The following is a 25,822-nucleotide window of genomic DNA, read 5'->3' on the forward strand; positions in this document are numbered from 1 at the left end:
ATACTGAAAACATTTTGACTCTTGACTTTGGCATAGTAACTTGCATATGATTCAAAAGCATGAGAGAAAAGAATGGTGGCCATGATCTTTGGCATGTATTGCCCATGGAAGCTAATTGGCACTGTCCATTCTCTGGGTTGTCAGCTGGACCGCTCTGGATCTAGATGGAAAATTAACCTCAGATAACAACAAGGCCTTGTGCAGTAGATGGTTCCAAAGTTACTCTGCACTGAGTGCCAACAATCCAAGAACCAGAGCCTAAAGGCTGAGAAAAGACACTCAGACAGGAAAGGAAGACTGTGTTTGGCGTGGTGTCTAGGTTCACTTTCAGGTGATGGAATGAATTGTACTGGAGTGATTGTTTTCTGTTGACGGGTAGGCAGCCTACCATGCAATGAATATCACTGAATTCCAGAACATAGCTGCATTTTAAGTGATATTTTTTTAAATGGAAGATCTGATCACTGATCTCTAACATCTGTTTAATTCAGCTCTTTATTGAAGGCAGGGAATTCCCTAACCATCTAGCCCTTTTAATTTATTTGAGTCAGTGCAGTGCTTTGCGACTCCACAAATCATTCCCACAAAGCTCTAACTGCTGATAATATTCACTTTTTGGTGCTGCTTAGCTGTCATTGCTACTCCAGTCTGCTGCTGCCTCTGTGTCTTCGGAGACGTTTGAGGTTCTCTCTCCTTCGGAAAATGATATGAGCCAATCAGTTTCATGAAGTGAATATGGTGATGAGACAGTGTGCTAAGTTTTCCCACCTGTGGCAGATATACATTGGTAATATAGTTATGGAGAAGGGTATCCCCCCCCCCCATACTGTGGTCCCATTCTAATGGGAGTGGGGAGCTCTGGTAATGAAACCAGAGGTCCAATCATGAATCTCGCTAGGTTTGGCCCTTAGTGGCTTGAAATGTATAATTCCACATTTATAATGCATGCTGATACTTTTTAGGTATTCTGATGAGTGTATTTAATAGAAGTAATAAATAACCCGGAGAAGTACTCTTTCCTACACAACACTCTTGATATGCTGAGAATGCATGCATGCATTTTCTAACATAACAACTTTCAAATATATGTGATGGTTAAAGTACATGCATGTAACTGCCCATCTGACTGAACTTAGTGGCTTTAGGCTAAATGAAACATGTTTGAATCTTCAAGTGAAATAGAAGGTTTGAAGGGTGGGCAGGAAGGAGAAGGGCAAGAATGTGACATGACTATTTACAGACAGAGGTTAATTTGTTTTAGTCTTTGTTGCGGTTGAGTTGGGAATACCTCAGAAAGAACAAAGAACAAAAAATAGATTCCCCCCCCAAAAAAAAATTCGTTGTAGCGATTGTTCTGTAAAAAAGAAAGTAACTGAAAAAGAAGCTAATTTTAAATCAAGGATTCTGTGAATTCCAGACTTTTTACAATAGTACCACTATATTATACAAATAATAGTGATATTTTTTCACCATCTGTGCATGCTGTTTTGAATAGCAAATTGTTAAGACACAATCAGCAGCACTATTTAAGAGCAGCACTCTAAAAATGCCTATTATAAATATTCCCTGAAGGACTTATTATATCTAGATGATACAAACAATGTCCATAAAATGTCGACAAACTAAATATCAACATGGTACCAAGGACAAAGCCAAGAGATTAACATAGTTTTCCTTGTCTTCTTTACGGATACAATATTTTGCCACAGGACCGAACATTGATGGAGAAACATAACCCACAATATTTGCTGGGGTGGAATGAACACAAGGAAGCAAACCAAAAATGAGCCCCACTGAACTGCACCCATAAAACATTTTAAATGAATGTTTCTGATAACAAGTTAATATGCAGGGCTCTAACAAAAGCTGTTTTGAGCTAGACAGTCATATAACAAACTTTATTTCCTTTTCATTTTCTGCACCAGGGGACCGGAGTCAAGGGATAAAGCCAAGTCAGGACCAAACTAAGAGGCAAGGCTGAAGAGCAAGCTATAAATCAGGACCAGAGGAGAACAAAAGGAGACAGGACTCATCAAGACTCTATTGCTTGGGCAAGGCTCAAATGGAACAGGAAGACGTCTACTACTCCTTCCTGTCCAGGAAGATCCAATGGCCAGCTTTGGAAGGAAGAGTCTGACCAAGTTGGGAGTTGCCAACCTGGTGCCCATAAGCAGCACAGTAACTGCGAAGACCTTTATTGGTGCCCCACCTCCCCGTGGAGCTCCTCCATCCGGTAAAAGGGGAATTGGACATTTCGGGGCGTATTGGTTTCCCGTGTACACCAACGGCCCTGGGAGGGGGCTGGTGTGGGGGTAATAATTTGTTATTATTTTTATCATAACCCTGATTTATTATTTATACCCTGCCCATCTGGCTTGGTTTCCCTGGCTAAATAGAACATGTTTAAGTTGAAAAATGATCACTGCCAGTTTTTTATATTGGATGGTGGATCGCAACCTGTTGGATGCTGGATGTGCCTGGTATAGATCAGAGATGGGGAAACCTTTTGGCTCCATAGCTCAGCTCTTTGTTTCCCCCACCTTCACAGGCCAATCGTCTGATTTCAAAATGGTATAGGGTGATTGAAAGGTGCGGTGACCAACCTACCTATCAAAGTTGGCCCACAGATGTGAGGTGGGGAAACACTGCCCAATAAGGCTTTTGGTAAGGCCTGAGCATGCCAGCCAGGTCCCAGCAGGAACTCACAGGCTCTCCTGAATCAAGCTAACTGAATTCCCTTCTCATCAGCTGACATTCAGCATTCAATCCTACTTTCTGTTTTTTTTTTTTTAATAATAATTTTTATTAAGGTTTTCCAAATTAGAACAAATCATAACAAATTAAATCCAATCTATTGCCAATAACTAGGACTTCCCCTCCCTACCCCCTCTTGTGTTCCAAATCTTCCAAATAAGCAATTAAATTCAACAAATTCTTATCCCCAAATTACACTCTTCGTCAATAACCCAATTTATCCAAATTCTCATCCCCTAAGATCGATCTATACCCTTCCACGGGTTTCCCCCTTTCAAACATAGTACAGATGAAAATAAGATAAATATAAATAATAATTTTACAGCCTTTGGATTCCAATTTTCCCTCCCCTCTTTCCCCTTTGCGTTTCACCTATCCCTCCACTTCTAATATCTTCCTGGAGTTCCCACATTACACTATGTCCCTCCGGTTCTTTGCCAGTCTTTAATTACGGATGTCCAATCGTAGAAGGAGTCTATCAAATAAGGGCCCATTTCTTCTATCCAGGTTTTTATATCCAGGAGTAAAAACTCCAATTTTGTATCCATAAGCTTGTCAAACCTGAATATCCCAAATGTTCCCCCAGTTCTGTCCAGTTCTTGTTGTTTCCTTGTTCTTATCAATCATTCTCCTCCTTTTTATTTCTCTGTTCTCCCACAGAAATGTTCTTTTTCCAAAAGTTTCTAGTGTCTCTGCAGAGGTTTGTTATTCATGAAGCAAAGCATTACATCATGTTCCTTTCATTTTCCAACAAATAGTTCCATTGTTTCCTGTAGTGTGTAGACCTCTGTAGACAAAATAGTGTTCCATTCCTGCAGTTTCCCAGGAGATTGAAAGTTCCATTCAACTGTTCACATTTCCTGTGAAAAACACATGCAATGTCCCTCGGCTCCTCTAGGTGGATTGCAGTAACAAAGTTCCCTTCCAGAATCACATCCACCAGACCAAGTAGCTTGTTGACCAATATTTAAAACAGTTTGTATTCAATTTGTAACAAATATAACCGGCAAAGTCCTCATAACAAAGTCTCTATTTTAATCTTCCTTTTTGACAGCTCTTTGACAGCTGTCAAAACCTCCATCACTTTTCTCCAGGCAGTTTCACAAATCGCTCCAGGGATTCCGGGGGGGTTGCTTTTAAAACAATTCCACTTTTCTCCTCCAGCTCAATCTTATAATTTTCCCTCGCGAAGTTGCTGATTCGGCAAGATAAGGTTACACTCGATCTTAGTTGTCCAGTCCTTTGTTTTGGCTCTTCTACAATTTAGGGGTAGGCTGACTTCCTTTTTTCCACCTCCCCCGTTCGCTCCGAATTTTAAAAATTTATCCCCCTTTTTTTTAGTCCATATTCCAATTACTCACGGGTTCTTCTTTAGAGCCGAATTTTCAATAGAAGAAGTCAGCGCTCTCCGCCGGATGGCATGCGGCTGCGCTCGGCAGGGATAGCAGAGAACTCAAAGCACCACGCTTCTCCCCGGCACCCGATCCGTAGCCTTTAAAAAGGCTCCTTCACGAGTCGGGAGGGCGCTAACGGTGCCAGCCGAGTCTCCATGTCCACGGCCTCAATCTGGCCGTGGTTTTTAAGGGTCCCCGCATCGCCGGTGCGGTAGGACCCAGCCCCTGCCAAGCCGGCTCCCTCCGGAGCTCGGAGGGAGCCCGCCATTCGGCGATGGCGCCGACCCGGAAGTCCTCAATCCTACTTTCTGCAGCTGCAGCTCTACCTGTGTCTCTAGGTGTGGCACAAGTGGACATGGATTAGGGAAAACCATGTCACAGGCCAAATGGGGAGACCTAGAGGGCCAAATTTGGCCTGCTGGCCCGACATTTTTACTCCAAGTGTAGATGGTACAGCATGCAGTTCAACAGCTCACCACATGGGAGAGCTACATACAGATTTCAATATTCTCACTTTTAGTCCTGGGCACCATCTCACTCATCTGGGATCGCCAACAACAACTCGGTCCTGACATCTATACATCAAACATGTGCCTTCCCCAACATGACTATGGGCTGCATTCAACAACCCAGTTCCTTTAGTGGAAAACAGCACAAGAATTCCCACTAGCACAATGGGGCTTTACCTCCCCATCTCTCCCAAAACCATTCTGGAGGGTCAGTGAAAACTCCCAGAACAGTATGTGGTGGGAGGGAGGAAGACTGTTCTGCTGGGCAGGCAGAAATGCTTATGCTGACTGAATGATCTCCTTAGCAAAGAGTTGAATTCCACTGCACGATCTCTTCCCACACACTGCCAGCTTTTCGAGCCTGCAAGTAATGTTCATCACCTATGGAAGCAAGCAGGTCACCATACATTCAACACGCTAACCACAACTCATGTCCCTATGTCCCTAATGATCGGATCCTGCACACTACAAGTATTCAACCACTACCAGAAAATGTATGCTCAGCATTGAAATCATGTAGATGAAAGGTAGGTCTCTAAAGGTTTCCTATTGTGCCTTCTTACACAAAGATTCTCATTTTCTGTAACCGTCTCTCTGAGGACCAAGGAACATATTATGTTAAATGCATGCTCAGATTTCTGTGCAAACCACAGAATCCCTAATCTGGGCCAGGTCTGCAATGCAGGTAAAAAAAGGGGGATAACCTTTCACCTTCTTCTTCATGATCCCAAAGAAAACTGCACATGCACACACATCAGAAGGAAGCCTCTGTTGATGCCAGATCTGGGTGGGAAGGTGTTGCAACTGCTATTTAAAATGCACATACACAAATGCAAGTATGTTTTGCAAAGAACTCTTGGGTGATCTTTTCAAGTAACAGAATGCCATTCAATGGTCTGCTAGGCAATTCTCTAATCCAGCCCACTGGAAATATTTAGCATCACGTCCTTAAGGTTTGATACTCATCAGTTTCCAACTCCTGGGATCAGCAACCTTAGAACACTGGCTCCTTTCTCCATGGAAGCAGAATTACTGTCATGGGCCCCTGAGGAAAGGCAGCCTTCCTGGTAACATTTGTTTCCTGTATGAGATGCACAACAGGATCTTATATTTGTTTTGTTTGCAGATCTATATCACCACTGAGTAGCTGAACTATGACTGGTTCTCACAATATTTCACAGTTGTCTGTTATTTGAAATTTTCAGCAGGGGTATTTTATTCTCTCTGTGAAAGAATCTCCTGTCAGTCAGGACTGGTATGACATGCTCCAGGCTCCCCTCTACTGTTCAACTTCATGGATGTCCATGAATACTTTCATCAAACGCTACCACCAAAGGACAAGTGAAAGTTGAGCACTGTCTTAAAAAGCAAACAGACAAGGTAAACAGCTACCTTGTCAACGATCCAGGGGGCAGTCCACAATCCAGCATCAGTTACAGCCTGGCTCATGATCTAGGTCACGGGTGTCAAACACAAGGCCCGTGGGCCGAATCCGGCCTGCCAGACCTCATCATGTGGCCCGTGTAGCCGCCAGCCCGCTTCCCCCTGCGAGGCGGCGCACTGTGGGCGGGGCTGGGGGCTGGAAGGCGGGCAGTGGAAAAAGCGAAGGCGCTCCCTTCATGCGCCGTTACTCGGCCGGCCTGAGAGAAAATTTCTGAGGCGGCGGCAGCCTTCGTCCAGGGTCAGGGGGCCATGGCGGGACTTTGCCCTCCCGGCGGCCTGGAGCTGGGGCGCCTGCGGGACCCGCCGGGCAGCGGCGGCGGAGTCGTCGTTGGCACTTCTTCTCCTTCTCCTCCTCCTTCGTCTTGCTCACTGTCGCCGCCTCTCTTGTCTTGCTCGAGGCAGGCCTGGGGCTGAGGAGGGGCGCCTTTGCCTTTGGAGCCCGACACCGAGGAGGGCCTGCCGAGAGTGGGAGGCAGCGGAGGCGCAGGTGGAGCGACAAAAAGGAGGAAGGCGGAGGGGAAGGCAAAGGCCAGCGGCCTTGCTCCGCCGGAGGCGCCCCAACACCGACTTTCCCTCACGAGGAGACGGGCGAGGAGGTCACCGAGCAGCCGCTGCCGCCTCGCCTGGGCCAAAGGGATGGCGAACCGCCTGTGAGGTGAGTCGCTGCCCGGTCGGCACTTCCGTCACCCTTCCCGGCTCACATCTCTCCTGTTTCACCTTATTAATTTTATGTTACTTGCGAGTCTTCTGCTCTGAAGACAGATGCAAATAATCAGTTCAGCTCCTCTGCAATCTCCTTTCCCACCTTTAGCACACCTTTGATTTCCTTGTTGGCCAAAGGCTCTACCACAGACATGTCCAAAGTCCGTTTCGGCGGCCTAATCCGGCCCTTCGGCAGTTTATGGGGTAAAATCCTCAAAAAATCCATAAACAACTAAAAAAAAAAGCTCAACAATTTCTAAAAAAAGCGCAACAACTTTGGTTGGCCCTCACGGCCCTTCACTTCATCAAATCTGGCCCTCCTTGAAAAAAGTTTGGGCACCACTGATCTAGGTAATAAAATTTCTATAGGTGGCAGTGAGATTAAGAAGACATTTAAGCACCTGAAGTTGAAAAAAATATTCCCAGGGGCTTACTCAAAGGGGGGGGGGGTGTATTTGAGCTGCTGTTAGTATGTTACTTTTTTTGTATTTGTCCTGTCTTTAATAATACTGTAAGGTTTTGATATGCTGTATTTTTGGTCATATTTTTGGTCTGATGAAGATAATAAACAGGAGAAGAAGAAGGAATGCATGTCATGAGGGCACTTGTCTGAAGGTGCCTGTGGATCCTGTTAGCCATGAATGCCAACAACTCAGGAGCAGCATGGCCAGAAAAGAACTGGCAAAATACTTTCCATTTTCCGTGACTGATTCCACATTCTCTGCATGGATTTAGAGAATCAAGATCAATAACGGCATGCAGGCACATGCTGCGGTGAGACCCATGACAGTTCTGCACCAGATCTCCAAATAGAACCACAGCACCCTAAGGCTGTTTCAATAAATTCAGAGCTCTCTTTGCCGCTACACATTCAAACTGCTTCCGTTTATATTTCAGGGGTCTCGCATTAGCTGAAGGGCTTAATTTTTCCAGCTTCCATGAATACTACATTCCAAAGGCTGAAGAGAAGGATCCAGCTATCAAGAGGGAGGAGGGAAGAAATCTTTTTGTCCATTAGCGCTCATTGATGCAACTTCATCCAGTCATCGACAGCATACCAAAGGATGGTCTCCCAGTATCCATAACAGTGCAATACAAAGTTGTTAATGTGCTCAGAGTTCAAATAGTTTCATTATTTATTTATATACTGCTATATCATAAAGCAACATCAAACTAGTAGTATCTATATATATATATATATATATAATAAAAAAACACATAAAATGTAAAATCAGACACCATCAACTAACTATTAAGGAAATATGTGTTCTTAATTGCCTGCATAAACATGGCAGAATAGAGGAATTTTCAGCAGGCATTTAAAGGTTGAAACAGAAGGCGCCCATTGAATCTCTACTGGCAGAGTATTAGAGATTGACTACAGAATCATTTAAATTACACCCACACTGGACACAAACAGCTTATGAAAACGTTTCTTTCACCTTTCAATAATTATGTACAAGCCCCTGAGAATAATTGTGCCTTTATGCATTTGAGTACTATTTATGTGTGCACATGAGAGAAGGTAATAGCAGCAGTGAAGTCAAATAGTGTCTTCAGTATCTGCCCCCCTCCCCAATACAGTCGTACCTTGGTTTTCGAACAGCTTAGTTCCCAAACATTTTGGCTCCCGAACGTCGCAAACCTGGAAGTGACTTCCAGTTTGTGAACTATTTTTGGAAGCTTCCTGCAGGCAATCAGAAGCTGTGATTTGGTTTTCGAATGTTTGGGAAGTCGAATGGACTTCAGGAACGGATTCCGTTCGACTTCCAAGGTACGACTGTAAAAAGGAATGGCTGCACCCAAATACTGTATTTTTCGCCCCATAGGACGCGCCTAGTTTTTTTTTGGAGGGGGGAATAAAGAAAAATAATTATTCCCCCCCCAGGCACGGGGCTGGTGCAGGGGAAGCCCGAGCTCCCCCCGACCCCAGCCCCCAGAACAGCCTGCTATCCGCAAGCCTAGGGGGCTGTGCCGGTCTCCCCAGGCTTGCAGAGAGCTGCGCGAAGCCCGGGCGTGCTCTTCAGCGCGCCCCAGGCTTCGGAATGCAGGCAGCTCTGCGTAACCTTTGGGAGCCCGGCACGAAATCGCGCCAGTCTCCCAAGGATTGTGCAGAGCTTCCTGAAGCCTGGAGAGCGAGAGGGGTCGGTGCGCACCGACCCCCCTCGCTCTCCAGGCTTCAGCGAAAGCCTGCATTCACCCCATAGGACGCACACACATTTCCCCTTCATTTTTGGAGGGGAAAAAGTGTGTCCTGTAGGGCGAAAAATATGGTAAGCAATGTTAGATTAATAAAATAAGAAAGAAGCCTCTCCACTTTTTTAAAAAAACAAACTTGCACTGTCCCCCCCCCTTTTGGGAAGTTGGGAGAGGGGGATGCAATGTGACTTAATATTGCCACCTTGCGGAAGAGGTGGTTTCTTAGATAAATTTCCAAACAACTTTTCATATTATTCAGCCGTCATTTACGCTCGTGACAGAATTATGAGGCCAGCGGTTTGTTCTCATGAAACAACAACTGTTTCTGGATGATCAATATCTCAGCTTAACAAGCCTCCTGCATCTGCGTGCATCTGCACACATCTGCTTTATCCCTGTTGTGCAAGCAGGGAAACAAGCTAAGAAGTGACAATTAACTCTAGCTTTCTATTGCATTGAAAAAGCAGAGGTCAATGGCTTCCAAACAAAGCAGGATATTAAAAACATGAATTAATATTTTGGTTTGTTTGGAAGCCATTAACTACAGTTACCTGATCTGAATATAATGAGAAGCTAGAGCTCATTGTAGCTTCACGGTTGTTTTCCTGCTCATGTGAAGGGAGGACAAAAATGGCTCTATGCATGTCCAGGAGGCTCTTTCATACAGTGACTTATTATGACAAGATACGATTGCACAAATGTGGCCATAGTCTCCTAAGGAACTTCCTACAGCTTGTTGAGTTTTAGAACAATAGACAGTCAAAGTAACCCAGAGCAGTTTAAACGGCTACCTGCTTTTTCAGTCAAAGTGTTATTTGGCTGATGTACTGTTTGCTTATAAAGCTTATTTGCTAACTGGATGAAGCACCAGAGACTTGCAGCATATGTTGCTGTTAAAAACCAGTGATGATACAAAGTTTACTTTTGCCATGAAACCCCTAGGATTATTTAAGAACATGAAGAAGTGAAGCAGTTTGTGGGATTCCCCACCCCCACCCTGTTTTATTCACTTCCCAAAAACAAAAATGTAATCCAAATTATTTTTAAACAGTTAAAAATCACAGCACTTACTAAGTCTCTGTGAAGCACCCAATTTGCGTGAAGATAATGAATTCCATCAAGAATCTGATAAAGTAGTGATTTCACCATAGATCTTGGCAACTGCATGGGTTTCTTGTTTGCTTTTGAGGCACGATGGAACTTGATAATATGCTAGGAATAAAAAAAAAAGATTACAGATATGAATGTTGATGAAATAAAATTCTTACAGTGAATTTTAAAAAATAAAAGCCTTGCACGTTCCAGGTGGCTTTCTGAAACTGAAGCATGCTGGCTAAGGGGACTCTCAGTCTGGTGAGTTGCAACGAGCTATAATATTACTTACCTGAGTGGCACTTTTTTTACATCTACATGCCATCTGGTATATTTTCAGCATCTGTTCTCCTGAGAAGGGATTCTACCTGCTTAGTGTTGTTATTGTGACTTTTTGAAGCTCAGTAAAATATAATTCAAGAAATATAAATTTGAAGTTTTTCTAGTTCCAAAATCAAATATGGTATGCAAGTATGCCCCATCTTACATGCTTTTACACCTGACACTTCAGAAAATGAAACAATGTGATATGATGAGATTACTAGGATTGGAATGAATTTTATTTTCAGATTTGTTTCTCACGCTTTCCCAATTAAATTTAGCACTGTGTTCTTAAGAGTCATAGACTCTGGGAGATCTGTGCCAAATAAATGTTTGGAGTCAGTGGAAAACAAATTATGGTATGCAACCCCCTCCCCCCCAAAAAAGTATTTTGCTTTGTTTACATTACATGTTTGGGGTAAGAAGATACAGCCCTGGAGTTCTTTTGTTAAATTTTTATCAGTAATTAGAGAAGGAAAGTTGAGATTAATGGGAAAACAGGGGTAAGGAGTATGGTCATGGGGAAAGGCTGGGGTCAGTCATGAAAGAAGTAAGTCTCAATTGGTGGGATCTGCTACCAGGTTGTGATCTGATCTAGGGTTGGTCACAACAGTAGCACTGCTACCATGCAAACATTAAGAATTGAATCCTCAAATGCATGTGATATGCCTGTGAAGGACAGTGGGCTGCGTGTGTGAGAGGACTGGTGGGTGCAGTGGCTTCTCCATCATTCTTAAAACCCAGCCGTCAGACCAGAAAGTAAGTAGGACTGACCAGAAGTGACTTGAGGAGGAAGAGGCAGGAGACTCTGCCTCCCTCAGGGGGATAAAGCAAGGCAGGGTGGGGAGGTCCCAAGAGAGGAAAGAGGCTGATAAGGCACTTGGAAGGAGTGGAGAGTCCATACATGTGAACAAAGGGAAAGCAAGAAACAGAGGAAGAAGCTAAGAGGGAGCACGTGCAAAAGAAAGGGAGTGACTCAAAGTAGGAGTTGTCAGTAGTTTATATAAAAGGACAGGATGCTGGATGAATGCTGAATCTGTTGACCTAAGACTCAACAAATATTACACCAAGCATCAAAGAACTTTGTTAGACATAAAAATTACATCCATCACATTAAAATATTCATACTGATTTTTAATTGTATTTTTATTGCTTCTTCTATTTTTTATTTTGGGGGGAGGTTGCATTAAATTTTGAATTCCATTAAAAATGTTTTAGCATCTAGCATAGTGTATTACAACTATTAAACAACAGGCAAAACAACCCCTCCCCCCCCCACACACACATTAAGTGGTTTGCTAAGGCCCTCAGCAATTTTCAAGTGGTCTGAGGTGGGTAGAAGTTTAGAAGCCATTGCTCTAGAGTGCAGGGGAAACTGAAGTAAGGTTGCTGGAGATCTGGCGATTGGGGGGATGTTAATTAGTTTGTAGCACAGGCACACACACCCAAGAGAAGACAGGGACTAAGTTTGTGCCCTGGGTTGTTACAGATTAGTTCAAAGACCTGTTTCCAGTGCAATACCTCTGTTCCAGAGCAGTGAGCCTATTCATAGGTGAAGTGCACTTCCCTGATCACTGAGGTCTAATGCACATGTATCAGCAGCTGCTCTCCCATATGGAAGTTTTCAAATAAAGTGCAAACTCTGGGAATGCTACACTTGGTCCCCACCTTCCTTCTCCTATCTCCAGCACAACTCCACACCTTCCTCCCTGGTCAGCCTTTCATCTGCACTGCTGCTAACCATCTTTCCTCTCTCAACCAGGGCTTCCCGACATTTCAAATTCCAGTTTAGAGGGTTAGTTGGTTACTGTTGATGAGAGATAAAATGAAAAATCATACTAAAGCTGACAAGAAAAGGAGGAGGGAATTCATGCCAGAAAGAAGATGAGGAACGGTTGGCATTACAACCAGAACCAGGTCTCCCCACAGGAGTTTCCAAGGAAGAAGGGCCTGACTTCTTAGACACTCAGCATCTAGAAAGGCACAAAGCTCTCCATAGTGAAGAGTCTATAGAGAAAAAGAGTCTGGGGAAGGAATGCTTATATTGAGATTCTATACTATAACCTTGAACTTAATTGAAGCTGTACTGTTGATTATGATCGTTATGTAATGGATGTCTTCAAGAAGTACAATTAAGTTAGTGCTTTCTGTGGTAAGTTAAAGACAGATTTCTCCACCAGCCCTATTTAAAATATAAACTAAAGCCTGAGGACTTACATAACCTGTTCACTGGACCAAAAAACTTAAAGCACCCAGAGATTACAGATTACAGTATTTGTAATTGCAAATATTCCTAATTAGGTTTTTCTCCACTTCATTGGCATGCAATCAGCTTAAATGTAGAAAAACAGCTAACGAAGAAACATATACAGAAGTTGCAATGCTTAGAAATCACTCCAGAAACTAAATGCTCAGCCCTATTTCTCAATTTTTATTTAATTGTTTGCAAAAAAAATCCATACCTCCAGCATTAAGGGAAAAAAATGGCAATGAACAGCATAAAAGCAACAATAAAATTACTGGTACATTAGTAAAACAAGTACAAAAGACATCATAAATCAGTAGATCAGCTTCATACGAAAACCCTGAGGGAAGAGATGAGTTTTAAGCAGGCTCCTAAATGCCAAGACCTTAGCTGCCTGTATGATGTTCATTGGGGGCATATTCCAAAGGGCAAGTGCTGTCACACTTAATGCCCTGGTCGTAGTGGACATTAGATGAATCTTGGGACAATAAGGCACTGCCATGTGTTTTTACTTAAATTCTTCTCCAGATCATAAGTAGAATACAATAATATTTTATTTCCTAAAACAAAGTGTACTGGAATTGATGACTCTTAACTAGTAGCATATTGACAAATGAATTGTGCAGTCTTCCATATTTTTGTCTGCCACCCTTTCCTTGACATGTGTGTCACTGCCCTCTGGCAACTGCAATGAGTTTCAGCTCTCCTTCCAACCTTGGAGTGCTAGTGGTGGCAGTGTTCATCCCAGAAGCCAATCCCCTCCCCAGAACCAAGGCTGGGTGGCTGCACAGGCCAAGCTACCTAGAGTATGTTCACCATGCAGGGCCAAAATGAAAAGCCACCACATTCTGTTCCAGAGCACGAAAGTAAAGCAAGATGCTTCCTGTGTTTGATTAAGGCGCATGGAGCATTTTAGCTAAGCATCAGCAAAAAAAAGATATGCTCTCCTGTAGGAAAATAAGGTGCAAGGCCTCTTCAGCTGCGCAGAAGCCAAAATAGCAAAGTGAGGATAGAGATTTAGCAACCATATTTTTTGTCTTGGTTTCCAAGTCTAGTCAAAACTGTTGATCTATGGAAATGTACCATCTTTGGATTTTATTTTATTTTTCTAAATCTGCCCTTTCTCGCAGAACTCCTTCCTATAACACCTATGTGACACATCCTCTCTCTTCCTTCAAATTATACCTTAAATTCAGTCCTTCTGCGATACTTCAGCATAACCCATAGTCCTCATCCCCTACTGAAACAAAGCCCAAATATGAACAAATGCCCCATCTTTCTCCCCTCCATTCATCACCTTTCTCTAAATTGGATTTTTGATTGTAAAATCCTCAAGAACAAGGACCTGCCTTTTTGCTTATTATTCTAGTGACAGTAACACAACAAAAAGTGTTACCAGTGCAACCTTCTGGTTGTTTATGTCCTAGCTCAGTGGTACCCAAGTATGGCCATATTATTTATCACTGAATTATTGTGCCTATGAATTTACAAGTTATAAACTGAACTGAGACTGGGGTTCTTTTTTAAAATGTCGAGCACAAACAATCCCAGGGAGAAAACCTGCTTTATCTTTCTCGCACGAAGTAGCTGAGGAAGAAGATATTAGAGTACAGCGAGAAGGCAGAGACTAATAGTGGCCATTTAAAACAACAGTAGAGATTTGAGTAAAGCAAGGGCGGAGAAACACTGGGGGTGCTTTAAAAAACAAACAAACCAGTTTTGACAAGAAGAAATAACAGAGGCGTGTACAAGACAGAAGCTAACACCAAAAAGCTAACACAACAGAGGCTCTTATTGATAATATGGCAGTTAACTTTTCAAACTTTGGTGGAAAGAGAAATGTGGAAGTAATATATTCCTAGCTTATTAGATCTGATTTAAGGAATGCTAGGAAGCTGTACGCCAGCTCCCGCGGCCAATAAAGCGAGATGAGCACCACAACCCCAGAGTCGGCCACGACTGGACCTAATGGTCAGGGGTCCCTTTACCTTTACCTAAGTGCCTCTAGGACCACGTTGCACACAAAGCTAGAGAGGCTCAGATAAGCTTATACAACAACATTTGTACTGTGTGTGGAAAGGAAGGTCATACAGCAGACTATGTCCAAATTCAAACATCAGAGCTCTTTTTAAAGACCACAAATCAAACTGTGGCAGAATAAAGTATTCACATGCTCAGGAAAGTAATTAGACCCTGGACTGCAGCACTACTGCTAATGCAAATGTTCTAGCTATGATGAAATCTAATTGCCTGACCCAGGAAAGGAAAAGCCCTGGACAGACTTCTGTTTTTTAAAGAAACAAAACCATGGGATTCCGACTAGCTTTCTTGATTCTCTGTCTGGTACATAAAAATAGGAACTTTTCCCAGCATCTTCAACCTCTAGAGACCACCCTGTTCAGTACAGAAATGGTGCACAGAGTTTTAATACAGATTTATGCAACTAACTTATCTAGAACTGTATTTTAAAAGGTAGATTAACCAAATCAGATATATCACTGATTCTATTAACATTTATACTTATTTTACTACATTAAATACATTTTTTTTTAAAATAGAAATAGAAATGGCTTTTCCCCAGATACTGTTGGAACCAGCAATCTATCAATTAGAAAACAGATGGAGGTTTTTCACCAACTTATAGACCTGGTTTGACCTGGTCACATTTGACCACAGTGAAAAACAAACTATGGTGTAAACATGTATGAACACTCTGCTGCTGCATGTTGAATAAAGGTCCCTACTTCACTATCTCCCCTGCTTCCACTGCTGCCACGCTAGAGAGGAAACAAATCAGAGGCTGGCTTTGCACTATGTGTGAACCAGTATTCATGGCTTGCTTATCTCTGAACAAACCATGGGCAGTAAACCAAACCAATATCTGTTCTTGGTTTACTTCCTGTTCTTTATTTGGAGAGAAAAAGTGGGAAGTGCTAGTTCACATGTACAGTGGTGCCCCGCAAGACGAATGCCTCGCAAAACAAAAAACGCGCAAGACGAAAGGGTTTTTCGGTTTTTGCGTCGCTTCGCTAGATGAATTTCCCTATGGGCTTGCTTTGCAAGACGAAACGTCTTCAAAGTTCTTGCAAGTTTTTTTCCTTTTTCTTAAAGCCGCTAATAGCCGTGCTTCGCAAGACGAAAAAACCGCAAGACGAAGAGACTCGCGGAACGGATTAATTTCGTCTTGCGAGGCACCACTGTAATGTGAAGCTAGCCTCTAGTTTGTGTTCTCTCCAGCAGGAGCAAGGACTTTTGAGGAGCGCACTCCAGCACACTGCTTGTTCATGTTAAGCCAAACTTTATTTTTAGCTCTCATTTAATGTGATACTTGACCAGGCCATTCCAAGAAGACTTCAAAGCATCTATAGTTGTTTTACTTCTTTAACGTTATGAATGCTTCTATATTTTCCTTATTTATTCCCCAATAAAGCTTGTGATCCCAAAGAGATCTTATCTCTGTGCTAAATTAGAACCTTCTTCATATGACTTGGTTTCCTCATAAGTCATGGCTTATTAAATTACTGTTTATTGCGATGACTTAGTGTTCCATATGAAACTTGAATTTAAGTATAGCTTGGTGTTGACGTGTAAATCTAGCACCCATGGTTTGCACAGGCATCCCACTGCAGATGATCACCAAGAAACAAAGGCATAAGACAACAGCAATTGGAAAACAAGTTATGTACTGGAGAAACAACCCATGTTAGGCAAACTATGACTTAGCACTGTGCATGAACCAGGGCAATATTCATTTAATGTACTTGTATTTCACCTTTCTTCCAAGGAACTCAGAATGACACACATGGTTTGCCTCCCTCCCATTTTATCTTCACAAACAACCCTGGGAAGGTAGGCTAGGTTACGAAATAGTGACTGGTCCAAAATAAACCAGGGAGTTTGATGGCTGGTTAAAGATTCAAACCTTGATCTACCTGCTACTATTCCACTGCTCTAGTCGCTACACCACGATGGCTGTCAATCTAAAATATAAAATGCTACTAGTATAATCAATGGCCCAGACTACCATCTTTTCTATCCTAAAAATTTTAAATACTACTCTTTATTTATAGCACAGAGCATGCAAACAAGTATGACACCAAGAATGTAAGTGATCTGATAAAAAAATGTGTCCTTAAACATGTGGGTTTTAAAGTTGGTTTTGAAGGAGTAGAGTGAAGGAGCTTTACATACGTTGATTGGGAAGCTGTTCCAAGTGTAAGAGGCAGCATGGAAAGAGACAAAGTTGGGAGTGAGCAAAAAGACAACGGGGGCAGGGGGAAGTGTAGTGATGCTTAGAATAAGTGACAGAGGGGGAGTTATTCAAAACACGAGGGATAAAGTTTTGGCCGTCAGCAAATTTCAGACACTCCCCAGAGAAAGCAAACATTATTCAAAGATGTACATTATGGAGCTCAATAAACAAAGAAGGCGTGGATCCTCCTAGAGCTGTGCCCTTAGCAACAATCTTTTCACATTTCATTTCACTTTTTAAGTTTCTCACTGGCCCAAAATAATTAGTTTCTCCACACCTCTGAAATTCCTCCTCCCAGAATTGCATGCTTCCTAAATGATGAAATAGTACAATTGCCCCAGTTACATCTTCTAATGTTTTATACAAAATATTAAAAAACCAAGAGAGCCAACAGGAATAATAAAGTAGCTAATTTCAAGGATCATAGAATATTCAGATTTTGGGATCCAAAAACACCCCAAAACAAGGCTCTGCTTGCAAAAGTAGAGGGTTGAAGCAATGACCAGAAAGGGACACAAAATAAGATTCTGAGTTAATTCATATTTATTCATGAGAGTCACTTTACTGGAGGACAGCCAACACTATTCCAAGAAGGCAGGGCCAGCAATGCAGTTACTACCCACACAAATCTTACTGGCAGAGAGGGAAGCCAGTGTTTTAGTGGTAAGAAACGACAGCATTGGTCCCATCTATATGGCTTGATCATATGCAGATTCTCAAAGCAGCATGGTAGCTCCCTTACCCATTACCACTGCAGGTATATGTGAAGTAGTCATAAGCCTGTGGCAATTGCGCATAAATACTTTTACGTCCTTTAACGAGCTGCATGATTTAGTTAGAAAAATATAAAGTACCTTTTTCAATGGTTCAATGTACAAACATATTTAAAAAGTGGAAGTGTATATCTGAAAATTGTTAGTAATAATAAATTGGTGCATTGCACAGAAAGTGACAGTGCACAGTGAAATATGTACACTTTGCATTATGACTGCATAACAGATAGCTAACAAGTAGTGGTGACCCGACAAACCTATTATTCATGTGGCAACTTTCACACAATGCAAGCAGCAAGATCTGCAAAATGAATTCTTAAGCACACTGCTCATTTTAGCAGCAAAATATTGTTTTGTGGTTGCTTTTAAAACAAATGAATTCAACTGATGTACAGAGTTAAAGTTCATGCATATAAAATGATGTTATTCGTAATAAGACTGTGATACTTTGGGGATATTAATTGTACACTCGTTCTTTGTGCAATTAACTTCAATGGGGGAAAACTTCGAAAATGAGTGGGTGCAAGCTAGTAAATCTGTAAGAACAAGTCTACCCAATTAAACTATAAGCAGCATGCAGTAACATGAAACCTCATGACTTTATATCATTTTGATCCAAGTTTCTTTTTACTTTGAACATTGTGTGTGTGTGTGTGTGTGGTTTCTTTTCCTTGACAGTAAGCTATTACTCATATATTTTGTAATGGCTTTTCAAAGTGTGGTATCCTTGCTACTGTAGGTTTTACAGAAATTTGTCCCAGGCAAGCCTAAATTTCATGTTAATGTAATCCAAGTTCAGTATAGTTTAAACTGATTAGGGAAGACCAGTGGTAATTAGACTATTTCCACAGGAGGTTATTACAAACAAACTGCTAACAAATATGTTTGAGTTTCATATTGTACATGATGCACAAACATAAGTTCGCACACCAACTTGTAAGCAATATGAACAGACTCCTAATTTATTTATTTATATTTTTATTAAAGATTTTCTTGGTTTACAAAACTACATGCAGTGTCTCTTTTTTCAGGATGTACAGTCTTTCTTACAAATCAGTTACATTTGTTGTGAGACCTTAGTGTTGAGTACAGTATAAGGTTGGGGAAGAAGAGGGGGGAGAGGAGGGTGGGGTGGTGAAGCTTATATTCTTTTGTATAGTGTACTGCGGGGTTTTGTGTCAGCGTCAGCTGAGTAGGTTCTCTTTCTGTTCGTTTATTACATTTCCTTGGCAGTGAGAGGTACTGGGGGGGGCGCAGGGTGTGGTTGGCTGCAGTGGGGTTTGCTTGCATTTGTGGGGGGTGGGGGAAGAGGGCTTGTTAGGTCAGGCAAGCACATTCAGGTCATAAGCCCTGATCTCAAAGAGTTATCTGGATTGCAGCATTGCAGGCATAGGTATCAATATTTGCATAACTCCTAAAACTATAAAGCATAGAATAGGGCAATGTGAATTAAAACACGGTGAGAAAACCAGTAATATTACACATCAAAAAAGGGGAAGCTGGGGTGGGAGATTTCTAGCCTTCATGAATAAAAAGTAGTCACGCCTCTAAAAACAAGGATGTCTCCAGACTTATTATTTTACAGGAGCAATTCAAGTTCATACTGGATCTTTAGTGCAACAAATCCACTTAAATCATAAAAGAATTGGACATTTGTAAACTGACAGGGAAACACATTGATAAGTGTGGTATGAATAAAGATCCACAGGAAAACGTATAACCCCCATCCCTACAAGCAAATCAGGAAGAATACAAAACGAATACTCTATGTCATAGAACCAGCCCATAAACAAATCAGAACAAATTTCAATAAAGTAAAAATGAATGAAGTCTGACCACCGTGTAAGCTTTGTGCAAGCAAATCAGAATGATGCTAAATAGACAGGTCATCTGAAGAAGCTCCTTCTTTTAAGCCAATTGTTTTATAAAAATAAGTAAATCATTTTGGCACTCAAGCTATGTCTCCATTTCCAATTTGTCTTATGCGGCTGTATCTATATAATAAGCATATGAAAATCTGCACAAGTTCATAAATTATTCTGATTTCTGGGGTTTTGGATTTATTCATTTTTACAGATTTTTACTATCCCCAACTATGGATATGCAACCACAGCCAGTCAAAGCACCAATAAATTCTGAACTTACCCACAAATCATGTTCGGCATAATCAAACAGCAGCCACACTTTTCTGTCACTATGGGAAAGGAAAACTTTCTGTAATGCAATCACATTAGGGTGCTTCAGTTCTCGCAAAAGCTGTAAGTGAAGAGACAAAATCATTAATACTTCTGTCACCACAAAATGGACAATTTGCTTTTAATTTGTCAAAAGGATTTGAAAATTGCAGCAATTCCGGAATAATCTAAGCACAAGAAGTACCTCATTTACAGAACAATAATGGAATAAGCCTTTCCCCCAAAGTAGAGGAGATCAAACAGGAACAATGTGTATAATCCCCTCCAGGGACTGATCTCTGCAGTGGACCCACATACATTGCCTCGAAAATGAGAGAATTATGGAATTATGGATGTTCTTTGTTGATTCCTCATTTTCCCTGCAGCCCCCAGTCCCACCTTCCCAGTCCCCAGACCCCACACTGTTCCCCTCAGCCTCTGGATAATGTTTTCAAGAGGCACAAGTGACAGCAGAGGGAAGAACCCTGCAGTGCAAACTGAAACTCTCCAACCCCCTTTCTCTAGTGCCAGCAGAACTCCACTGAGTGTAAGTCAGGGTGCAATATATAGAAATGTATCCTAAAAGCATAGTCCAACTTTCAGCCTAACTCTTCGGTGTTCAGGTTGTTTATTGCACTAAACTGAAAAATAAATGGAATGCCATGAACAACATAAACCAAAGGCTTCATTTTGTTCTGGGATTAAAACATAGTAGCAGTTGGCAAGTATTATATGGTCATTTAAAAATTCTTAAATGACCTTTACAATCTACTGGCCTATGATCACAAAAGAGAGATCAGTATGAAGTTCAGGAAGGTTATTATTTAACCTGCCATTTCACAATAATTTAATTTCTCTCTTTCCCCACTTCCCAATTTTTAACACAGGGTATTGAATTCAGCATTCTTAAATATAACCTTTAAGAAATGTCAATCTATCGTGGATTTTGACTTTGACAAAAGTTCCAATTTTGCACAAATATTTAATTACTAAACATTGCATAATCTGGAGCATGCTCAAAAATAACAAATTCTTGTCATACTGGGCATGTCTTTAACATATTAAGTATATGTAAGGGGGGGGGGAATTGTGTTGTTGGCAGTTTAGGTGAAAACATCTGGGAGTACTTTGTGGGTTGATTCCACCACAAGAGAAATCTCCCTGAAATACAATGTTCAGCAAAGATCGAATGTGCTTTCTTGGAAAAGGCCAGTGCAGTGAAGTAACAGACTCACTCACAAAAAATAAAGCAAGCCATATGGAAAGGAAGAGAGTTCATCTCTAAATCAATACAAGTATCAGTAAAAAAGCGCCAAGCTGTAATCCAGGAGAGGCAGAATGAGAGGAAGAGAGCAGAGGATGCCCTGTCCTCCCTGGCTTCTGCTTCATCCGCTGCCAGTGTACAGTCCCCCTCCAGGGGGAAAAGTGGGAGGAGGTTCCTCATCCTTGCTTCCTCATTCTTGCTTTAATCTGTTATTTGACATAAAGCTTTAGCTGAGTAACTGATGAAGCCTATTTTTATAACAGTGAGCCAGAAAGCAAATAATCTCTTTTATTTGCCTAGGCTATTTTGATGCAGACCTCTAACAAGAAATGAAAAAGAGCCTTAGAAGATAAGACGGCCGCTTTTTCAATCGGCACATGGCAGCAGCTTATTAAACTGAAAGAATTCCTACACTTCTTTCATTAGCTCCACAAGGCACCTATACTGATGTTTTGGCAGTTTGAAATAACTATTGCTCCAGGGCAGCAGAGGCTCTTGTCAGTGACAAGGATTTTTTGCCTATTTTGCAGCCCATAGAACACCACCTCCCATGTGGTTCTGGAGGGTCTTCTCATCTCCAGAGCAATTTATTCTTCAAAGGGCATAGAGGTTGCAAGGGAAATTTAGCTAAAATCACCTTTCCCCCTTTACTGGCAGGAGCCTTTGCTGGATCAGAGCTTAAATACAGAGCTTATACAGTCATGGGGGGAAAGAAAGTACATCCTCCTTGAATTCTGTGGTTTTTCATATGAAGACATAATAACAATCCTCTGTTCCTTAGCAGGTCTTAAAATCTGGGGGATCTGGGGGATCATTCAACTAATCTATTCCCCTTTAGGTCCAAGGTCCAGGTGGAGAAAAGGAGGGGTTTTTTTCATTACTTATTTTATTAACAAAGCCCAACTTCCATACCACTGCTATCATTTAGTATCACTTGCACCCTTAGCATATTAACTTTCCAATAATCCCTGATAATTGTGGGATGGAGGTATGGTACAAAGTCGAATATAGTTACTATATTTAACAAAGATAAATAATAAACAAACATTCGTGTTTATTTATTACAAGATTATGTAGTGCTCAATCTTGTGGTTCTTTAATATGCAGTACAGCTGCAAAACCAATACAGGTTTGATGAAACGGTTAACTTATTAAAATTCCTTTGCCAGGTTGCCCTTGTACTTACTCCAACCCAGTTAGGCCTCACCAACACTAAAACAGAGCACCTTTATTGAAACCTCTGTTTCAACCGCTACTGATCCTTTGGAGCATAGATCTGTTTTTACTGTGCTATCCTGGAATCTTCCTCTGGCTTTCCTACCAGACACTACAGCCTAGAATTCCAAGCTGCCTCTCATTTCTTCACCTTTGATGCTGTAGACGTATTTTCCCCTCATCTCTTTAGCCTGAGGCAAGTGATTCAGCTACCCCAACAAGTCTTCGGCCACCAAGCCACTCTGTCTTCCTTTTGGGTCTTCCTTTTTCTTTCTTGACCATCTTCCTCTGCTGTCTTCTTGCTGTCCACCACAAACACCATCAACAAACACTAACTCCCTCTCTGATCAACACGAACTGATACAACCAACGCCAACTCTCCCTGACTAGCACCCAGCCGTATATTCACTTATTCTGGCTCCTCTAGTGCAGCCTTAGCAAACCACACTGTCTAACTCAGAATTCTAAATCTGAAGCCACCTACCATAATATACATATCTTCTAACCTACTCTTGCACACAGGCAGATGGGAAGGGCCTCTACATTTTTAGAGCTTAAATTTCTAAAGTTGCAATAAGTACAACACAAATTATTGTAAAAGCATCACTAAATGCCAGATCCTTCAAACAGGCTAGATGCTGACTGCTCATAGCTTGCAGAACTGTTGAGATGCCAGTTTCGCCTTCAAAACCAGAATTAAGACGACAAATCACTTAGTGTAACCAACTAAGAATGGCTATTCACTGCCTGGGATAAATGGTGTGTAGACATCTGAAACTGAACAAGGGAACTGAAATGCCCTTAGGATTTTTTACACAATAACTATAGCTTACTGAATCCTTGATTTTTAAAAATACTTTCTTGTGCATTGTTGGCAAGTGCTGCTTTTCTTTTTTACTACAATTGTTCAAGTCATGCAACACCCTTGTTCCATAACAAGCATTTTGAAAAGCAGTTGTTCTATAAATAATTTCATTTCAAGATCTGAAAATGTTCTGGCATTAATGAACAGCATTCTTCTTAAACAAAAGCATTTCAAGTGACTTTAAAAAGGATTATGCTTTGATTCAAGTAAAGGAAATGAGACAATTAGCATTGTGCTTTCATTCCATGGGGTTCACAGAAAGAGCATAAATAAGTTTGGCACTTTTACTGATAGGAGGCACAGTAAAATATCACAATCACTAGCCTGCATATTTTTCAATAGGGATGGGCTAAGCCTCTAATTCCATCCTATTTCAGTCTTGTTGGCTCTTGATCATAGCTGTGTTCCATCCCATTGCGTCCCCTGGTGCCCACTGCATCCAATTCATCTGCACTTGTCCTGCTGTATGCATTCCGTGCACACTTAACTTAAAATCAGCAAGCAAGATCAGGAGCATCAGATCAGGTTACTGCACTGCAAAGTGGGCCAAACAATTTTCCTCCTATGCCTAATTTTTAGTGCAAAGGTAGAAGCAGTCAAACCCACACGCAAATATCAAGTTAACAATTGCCTATTCTGAAATACCACACCCAATCATGGTGACCAATGCGGGAAGGTAAAAACGGTAGCAGAAAAGTTTAATAAATCAGGCAAGCAAGATGATTGCAAGAAAGGAGTGGTGCTCTAGCTGAATAAATGATAAGGAGTCTGCAAGTGTTCACAATATAATTTGAACATATTTTATGTCTGCTGATTACATGCGTGTAAATGCTTCTGCGGGACGCAGGTGGCGCTGTGGGTTAAAGCCTCAGCGCCTAGGACTTGCCGATCGAAAGGTCGGCAGTTCGAATCCCTGCGGCGGGGTGCGCTCCCGCTGCTCGGTCCCAGCGTCTGCCAACCTAGCAGTTCGAAAGCACCTCCGGGTGCAAGTAGATAAATAGGGACCGCTTACCAGCGGGAAGGTAAACGGCGTTTCCGTGTGCGGCTCTGGCTCGCCAGAGCAGCGATGTCACGCTGGCCACGTGACCCAGAAGTGTCTCCGGACAGCGCTGGCCCCTGGCCTCTTAAGTGAGATGGGCGCACAACCCCAGAGTCTGTCAAGACTGGCCCGTACGGGCAGGGGTACCTTTACCTTTTACCTTTAAATGCTTCTGCAGACATTAGACAAGGAAATCAATGAAGATTTGTAGCAATATTAAAATCTCTTCTAAACCTCACACTTGAGCGTTGTTTTTAAAAAACCCAAAATGTACATGTAGAATTTTATGAAAAGCAAAGCAAAAGAATAGAAAATAAGAATTATGTTCAGACTTTAAGAATGTGTCTTCATTATATTTTCATCTGAGCTTAAACTATGCAATGTGATAGGAGTAAGTAAAAGTTGCAGATATCTCTCTTAAGAGAGCAAATAACTAAATATGATTAGAAGTCCAAAAGGTAAAGCCTACAATATTCATTTTTCTCCCTACAAAATGCTAATTGTTTAAATTGTGACTGAATTAAGTTTGCACAGATTATTTCCATATCTGATTTGTTTGTTAAGTGTTTTTAGCTTGATCTTCGGCTGAAAAAAAGGCTTCCAGAACAGGTTTACAAATATCAATAAACAGCAGCTTCATTCCCAGCATTGCTCAGGAATACTAAGAAACAAAAAAATTAGTGCAGTTTTGAAATCAGTGGTAAAAATCAGTGTGCTTTTGAAAGGTTCAATCTACAATTTTGATTCAAAATGGCATTCAATTGTACTCAGAAAACCTGTACCTTGATCTCAGAAGCTATCATACAAAAATTGGTTGCAATAGCTTCAGAGGTATTCAAAATGCATAGCGAACAAACTTTCAAAAGAAAATGAGATTGGGAAGGAGAGGAAAGCAAACTTGGGCAATGAGTTGTAGTAATAGAATTATTTTAACAGCCAGCTGTACTGGATAGAGTTCAAGGGCAGCAGGGGGCAAAAGTTGGTGTTTTTCCAGTAGAGCCAATGGAGAAGCCCTATAGTCCCATCTCCCTCTGCTAGAGGCTGGTGGAATTCATAATTCACATGTTAGGCTGCAGTCCTTTAATATAGGTTTCAATACTGATGAAGCAAATTAGATGCACTGATTTTAGTGGGTGATGAAGCACAGAAGTGACACACTATGCCCCGTTTTAACATTATCTATCATTCTGAAGTATTTTCAACATAGTACAGGAAGGTTTTAAAATGTGCTTCCAAATCATGCATAGGAGGCGGCATTCCCAATTTGGAAATATTTAAGATATTCAAGTATATGCAATTCAGTAATTAGAATTGCTTTTGCATATTCAGGAAATAGAAGCCATGACCTACCCCATTGCTGATGTGCTCTACCTTGCTGGTCTTTTGAAAATTCCTAAAATGTCTAATTGTTTTCATTCTTGCATGGTACAGGCCAACTAAGCATGGCGCTTAGGATCTGCCCGGGGGGAAACTTAAATTCATGCCAGTTGGTTTCAGTGGGAATGCTTCTTGCCAGCTTTGCATAACTGCACAAGAACTCCAAACATACAAAAGCCACTCTAATTATTTGATGCATAACTT

The 25,822-nt window shown here is 41.5% G+C and overlaps 1 protein-coding gene and 1 long non-coding RNA gene across 2 annotated transcripts in view; one reads left to right on the forward strand and one right to left on the reverse strand.

The window, feature by feature from the left end:
* The window catches only part of CDK19 (cyclin dependent kinase 19), a 78,003-nt gene that overhangs the window by 25,904 nt on the left and 26,277 nt on the right, over nt 1–25,822 (reverse strand). Inside the window, 2 exon segments of the mRNA XM_083731357.1 lie at nt 10,073–10,213; nt 19,830–19,940. Of these exon segments, the coding sequence (XP_083587483.1) occupies nt 10,073–10,213; nt 19,830–19,940 (252 nt within the window).
* On the forward strand, nt 4,756–7,383 carry LOC310841080. The gene is made up of 2 exons (XR_014562331.1): nt 4,756–6,113; nt 7,154–7,383. It is a non-coding gene; the product is annotated as an uncharacterized lncRNA (long non-coding RNA).

The sequence above is a fragment of the Podarcis gaigeae genome, assembly GCF_964106915.1.
Source record: "Podarcis gaigeae genome assembly, chromosome: 3".
Taxonomy (NCBI): Eukaryota; Metazoa; Chordata; class Lepidosauria; order Squamata; family Lacertidae; genus Podarcis; species Podarcis gaigeae.